A 6670-nucleotide genomic window follows, 5' to 3' on the forward strand; every position below is an offset into this window, starting at 1 on the left:
GTATGCTTGATGAGCTTTCACAATCTCAGCCTTAGAGCTGGGAAGCAAAGAGGTCACGGGTAGAATTATCTGCTTGCACAAGGGGAGGGGAAAAAAACGCTGCAATCCGATAGCTGAGGGGCCAAATAGTGGGGCACAGAATGAGGGACAGACAAAGACAGCAGGAGAAAGTCAAGACCTGAGAAAAAAGGGAAAAATATTTGCCCTTTTTTGTATTTAAAATAATTGGCTAATCTTCCTTAATACAGGCTTCACCAGAATCCTCAAAATATAAAAAAATATCTTGTCAGGAGGGTTTTTTTTAGTCCACCCTTAGCTGTGAGTGCTATAATGAAAACATTTTTTCGGTGTCATCACAACATAAAGAGCAAGATTTTAACCAAGGATGCAGGTTGAATCTGCTGTGAAATTTAATCTCGCATTCAGGGATCTTAAAAAACTCACAGTTACACTTTGAAAGAGCAGAGGTGGAATGTCTGCCAGTCACTATTGTTCCATCACAGCATAGAAAAAAGTGCTTTCTTTGAACAGCCCAGCCCCCCTCTCTTTCATTGACATTTGTTGCTGTGCACCCTTGCTTATCTGCTGTCATTCACCCTCATGTGCACAATCCGTTAGAGGCGAGATACATAGTGATCCACCAACGCAAACACAAGGAGTCAGTCTGCAAGCATTAAGTCAGGCTAGCTGCTGTGAGTTAAAAATTATTTTTCCGAAAAGCTCAGCAATTAGCTGCTGTGAGTTAAAAAATAATTTTCCGAAAAGCTCTGCAATTTAGTCTGGCAACATGTCAGATGCTGAGGCTCGTCAATGTGAAAGTGGCAAGGGTTAATCAATAGTACCTCCTTTATAGCCTGCAGCTCTTTCTGACATTAATGTGAGATTATATTTGTGCAACATTATCAATATATTAAATGGCTTATATCAGAGGTGTTTATCTCAATTTTTGTAGAGGGCTATTTCTGCATCATCAATTGTTTTAAAGAGGCATTTGTAGATGTATGAATAAAACGTTTGATAGTATCATTTCATTTACAAATAGAAAACTACAACTTTATAACTTTACGCCCATTTATTTTGCAATTTTAGACACTTTGTTAACATTAAGAGAACATACCTCTTTCCATTGATGAGGGCTGGATAAATCCATGTGAACATCTGGCTTATTTCTTGATAGAATTCACAGGTGCCACTTCCGTAGTTTTTCAGACCACGACTTTCCTATTGTTAGATCACCAGAAATATTTTCAGAGCAGAATTTGTTTTTCTTCTAAGCCAGGGAAATTCACATTTTTTTTTCATCCTTTCAACCAGCAATGGGGAACATTGGGCAAGGGAGGGAAAAGTTTTTTTTTTTTACCAACCATGTGCTTAGAAAAGCTGGAGAAAACTTAAGTCACAATTTCTCTGGAAATAGTTTTGAAGATAATTTAGGTCATTTCAATCTGGAAAACTCACTCAGAAATAAAAGACAATTAGAAGAATTTTATTAATTCTATTACTTTCATCTTTGGCACTTAGTAGGGTTGTCAAAAGTATCGATACTCAAAAAAGTATCGATACTGAAACGTTGTATCCGGATACAATACTCAGTTTCAAAAGTATCGATACAGTGCCACCACCAGTGGCACCTAAAGTGCAAAATAGAGGACAATGCACTTTCAGAACACTGTGTGATTGAATAATTCTACTCACTTTTCAGTTTCAGACTTTTTTTGTAACAGGTGCAGCTGCTGAGAATTATTTTTGTTTGGCTAGCTTCATTGTTATGTGTGTAAAGCATAGCCAAGGAAGGAACATTTAATTTAAATTTCATAAGTTGTTATCAGGCTTGCTTAATATTGTGCATAGCATACAACCTCAAAATATTGTTCTCATTGTTTATTGTATTTTATTTATTAATGAAAATATTACTGTTGAATTTTGGAGTCTTTGTTTTTATCCTTGTGGTATCGAAAATGGTATCGAGTATCGAATATTTTCCTTAGTATCGGTATCGAGTTGAAAAGTTTAGTATCGTGACAACCCTAGCACTTAGACCTCGGCAAGAAATATAGCGCTGACTTTTGCTTTGATTTGAATTAACAGGAGTACAGAACAAGAATGTGTCCCTACAGGCCTGAAACTGTTGGTGGAGTGTAGATAGATGAAGGTGGTCAGACTGCTGGCTGGAGAGATCCAGAGGACTGTGTGAGCTGATACTAGTGCTTCACTAGGGGATCTGAAAGATGGAAGTCCAGCTTGGATAACACAGGTTGCATGAAACTGTCCATGATGAGCAAGCATGAAGCGACAGTGGAGAGGAAAAACTCACCTTTGGGAAGAAACCTCTGACAGAAACAGGCTCAACATTGCGGTCTTCTGCCAGACCGGTTAAGATGGGACAGTGAAGGGAACACAGTAAGAGTCCGGGAGGAATGACATTCTGATGAAGCTTTAGCTACGATGTTGGAGGATGGGCTGGAAGTGGGTTGAATCGGGCCATCTGAATCAAAGTCAGATATAGATCAACCACTACTTGCGCTTTGGCCGGGTAGCAGACTGAGGTTTGGATTTGAAGACCCTCTTAAGATGAACTCTGGATGCTAATTGGCTTTAGTTGAGGTGTGGTTCAAAGCTTATTGGCTTTTCAGAGGCAGGTAAGGGCAAGTAATCAGTTTCTTCAGTTGAACTTACGCCCAGGATCCATTTTTGAAAGCAAAAGTTTTTGCAGTTGTTTACTTACTGTTAGAAAATATAAATAAAAAATATCTAAGTAAAATTCTTTACTGATACAAAATGTTACTGTTCTTTATCCTTTTTATTGCACTCATAAAAACTATGAACTCACAAGAAACAAAGTAAAATGTGATATAAACCGGCATGCTTAAATGAAGCAATTTCTCATTTGGGCTAAACTTTCACTAACAGGTAAACTATGGTGAGTAAAAGTTCTCAAGCCTTTTTCCTAACAATCCAGCAAACAAAATCTGTTAGATGTTTTACAGACGTGCAACATCACTCCATGCTCTGTTCATACCCTAATTTATCTTATTTCTGTTAAATGCTTTTTATAATATTTTCAGTTATATTGACAATAATTCTATATATAACTCCTACAATTTCTATTTTTGACCAATAACAAAAGTCCTATTGATACCTGTATCACATTTATTAAAAAAATAATGTCATTGCCCTTGTACTTGTTATTCTCCAAAAGAGATTTATTTTATTTTGAAAGATTTTTTTATGACTTAGACATATTCTTGTTCTTCTTCTTGAAAGGTAAGGACCCATCATGTCCATTTTTGAATAGTTTGTACGGGTTGTGTATCAAAATCAGCATCAGCAATCAAAGCCTGTTTGTGTCATGAGAATGAGATGGGTCAGACCATATAAATTCAAATTAAAATAAAAATAAGAATTAAAATAATCTTGAAAAAAAGTTTCACAAGTTTACTGTAAATTAGTAATGCAGCTCTGTTCAGACAGAGAATATGATACAGTGATATGGAAGAATGTCTGAGAAGATTCTGATTATTTGGTTATTGGGATGCCTTATTGTTATGTTCTCACACTTCAATGAACACAATCTGATATAATGTTAGTTTCAGTGCTTTTCAACCACTTATAGTGAGTATAACAGAAAACTGAAAAATCTGCACGAGCCTAATTTAAGATTTTCTTTTCTGTTCGCTCTATACTTTTTTAATGCCTGTTTTTTCTTCCTCTTGCTCCTTTTTGTGCTTTCTCAGCTTTAATCCATCACCATACTTTGCATCTCAGTCAGGGCTTCAGCATCAGGGATATGTTAAACTGTTTTGTTCATTATTTTTTACACCCATCAGCATAAGGTGGCCAGAGGTTCAATGACTTTACTCACTGCTGCCATCTGGTGCATCTCATAAGTACTCAGGGATGTATATTAGTGACAATAAATAAATAAAAAACTCCATGAATTATATGTTATATGAAATAAGAAATACAAAAGCATTTAAAGATACATAATTAACCTCTCTGAAACTCTTCAAACAACTTTTTTTTATGCCAAATAATAATAGTATTACGGTATCTCTTTATAAAAGAGAAGGGAGCTTTGAATCAGTCATAAATCCTATCTTACTGTTGGAACAAAATTTGTTGGATCCTATAGTTGTGTTAATAAGAAGATCTCTAGTTTGAAATAAATATGCTGATGTTACTTTTTACTCCCTAGGTCTCTCCAGGCTCTATCAGGAGCCATCTCCACAGACGGTGATTATTGGGGGATTTGCTCGCTTCGAGTGCCAGATGACGGGAGTACCTTTACCTGTCATTACATGGCAAAAGGACAAAGTGACTATTGATGATGATACAAGGTAATTTGTCTGTTAACCTAAGTTATATTTAATGTTTTGATTTTCAGATGTTGCCAAATGGGATACATACACTGAATTGCAAAAAAATACATATTTTCACCTCTTTGATTCTTTTTTTTTTTTTTACATTACTTCTTATTAAGGCACAAACATCATAGTGTCTTGTTAGCATTTTCAATGGTGGACAAAATCCTGAGCTATCCCTATAGTTTGCTGCTATAGGCTTAGACTGCTAGAAGACTTGGTGACCACATTACATCATTCAGTTCAATTCATTTCAAAAACACTTTATCAATCTCAAAGGGAACAGTAAATATAGGTTGTTTTATTTTTTCATTGAGTTGTTGTAGGCCTTGATATCTGTAGCCATGAAGGATATTTCTGTAGTGGTCTGTCTTGTACCGGATTTGGAGAAGCCTCTCGATGAAGACACTTTGTTGTTTAAAAATGTTCTGAAGAGGATGCTCACTGTTGTCCATATTCTTGAAGAAATCTTTGTGAAATAATGACCAGAGGTTCTAATTCCTAGAACAGAGCCGACCTTCTTTATAACCTTATTGAATTTTGAAGTCATTTTCTCTGATGCTGTTACCCCAGCAGATGATGGAGATGGGGTTACACTCTCCACAACAGATATGTAGTAAAATGCTGCAAATGATGAAGGACCTTAGCTTCCTTAGAGAAGTGCAATCTGTCCTGTCCCTTCTTGTAGCTGATTTCACTGTTTTGTTTTCTTTCTTGTTTGTTGTCCAAATGAATAACAAGGTATTTATACTACTTAACCACCTTCACTTCTTATGCCATTATTTTAATTGGTTTCAACTTATTCCTTCTTCTTTTATCTACAGTCATCTCCCTTGTTTTGTTGACTTTGAAGATCAGATGATAGTTTCCACACTGTGCCGCAAAGCAGTTCACCAGCTCTCTGCACTCAGCTTCCAGTCCATCTACCATGCACCCAATGACTGAAAAGTCATCTGAGCATTTCTGCAGATGACAGGACTCATTTACTTCAAATCAGAAGTATAGAGAGAAAAAAATTTATAGTGAGAATTCCGCCCCCTATGGTGCTCCTGGGCTGCTGACTACTTGATCAGACAGCTGACCCTTCAGTCTAACAAACTGTGGTCTGTTTGTCAGGTAGTCATTGATCCAGGCGATTGTTGATGCCTCCACTTGAGTCTTCTGAAATTTTTCATAAAGTAAGTCAGGCTATATTATGTTAAATGTGCTGTGGAAACATGATCTTCACAGTGTTATCTGCCTTCCTAAATGATTGTGGGTTTGTTGAAGCAGGTATATGATGGCATTATCAACTCCAACCCCACAGTGATAAGCAGACTGCAGGGGGTCCTGATAGCTGCTTGTTCGCTTGCTGAGGTGAATCAACAGAAGTATCTATAGGACCTTCATGGTGTGGGATGTCAGGGTAACACGTCTACAGTATAGTCACTGAGGACCGTTAGTCTTCTTTCATACTGGAAGAAGGCAGGAGGTCGTCCACATCTCTGGAACTGTCTCCAGGGTCAGACTAAGGGTGAAGAGATCCTGTAGAATTCCACAGAGTGTCTATGCAAAGGCCTTCACAACTCTGGGTCTGACACCATTGGGACCTGTTGATTTATTAGTATTCAGTCTCTCCAGTTGCCTTTTCACTTCATTTCTAGAGATAGACAGGTGAAAGGTGGAGGGAGCAGCATTAATTTTGATGTCGCTGACAACAAACTCAGATGCAGGAGATTCCATGGCAGATGAGGACAGGCTGTCCATTTCTCTGTGGGCAAGAGAGAATGGTTCTGTGCTTGTTCCTAACTTGATCCTGTTGAAGAATGTATTCAGTTCATTGGCTCTGTCCAGACCTTCATCTGATTACCCTTCTGCTTGAAGCCTATGATCTTCCTCATCCCTTGCCACACATCTCTGATATTATTTATCTGGAGCTTGTTTTCCATTGTCTTCCTGTATGTCTCCCTGCTTTCTCCTGTCTTGACTTTAAGTTGCTTCTGTATACTCCTCATTAATTTCCTGCCTGAACGCTTTGATAACCTCTATTATTAAATCAACTCTATTCTAAAAGCTATTTAAGTCTAAGACCTATTGGAATCAAGTTTTAATTACAAGTTTTATTTTGTGCATTATTTTTCAAACTGGATCTTGGGCTTTTCTTCATCATTTTTACAAGGAGGTGTTTACTGGCTTAGGTCAACTATTTCCTTAAACACACACACAGCATAGTGTGCCTCTCTTGTTATTTAAAACAAGCAATGAACAACAAAGGCTTTCTTTCCAAACAAACTGAGCAAAAAAAAGCGCAACAGAAAAGCATAAAAAAA

At 37.2% G+C, this 6670-nt stretch overlaps 1 protein-coding gene across 2 annotated transcripts in view; it reads left to right on the forward strand.

The window, feature by feature from the left end:
- igdcc4 (immunoglobulin superfamily, DCC subclass, member 4) overlaps nt 1-6670 on the forward strand; it is an 81590-nt gene that overhangs the window by 35761 nt on the left and 39159 nt on the right. For both annotated transcript variants that reach the window (XM_015375426.1, XM_015375424.1), the window contains exon 3: nt 4196-4337. In XM_015375426.1, the coding sequence (XP_015230912.1) occupies nt 4196-4337 (142 nt within the window). The remainder of the gene's footprint in view (nt 1-4195; nt 4338-6670) is intronic.

The sequence above is a fragment of the Cyprinodon variegatus genome, unplaced genomic scaffold (genome assembly GCF_000732505.1).
Source record: "Cyprinodon variegatus isolate N-32 unplaced genomic scaffold, C_variegatus-1.0 Scaffold118, whole genome shotgun sequence".
In the NCBI taxonomy this organism is placed as follows: Eukaryota; Metazoa; Chordata; class Actinopteri; order Cyprinodontiformes; family Cyprinodontidae; genus Cyprinodon; species Cyprinodon variegatus.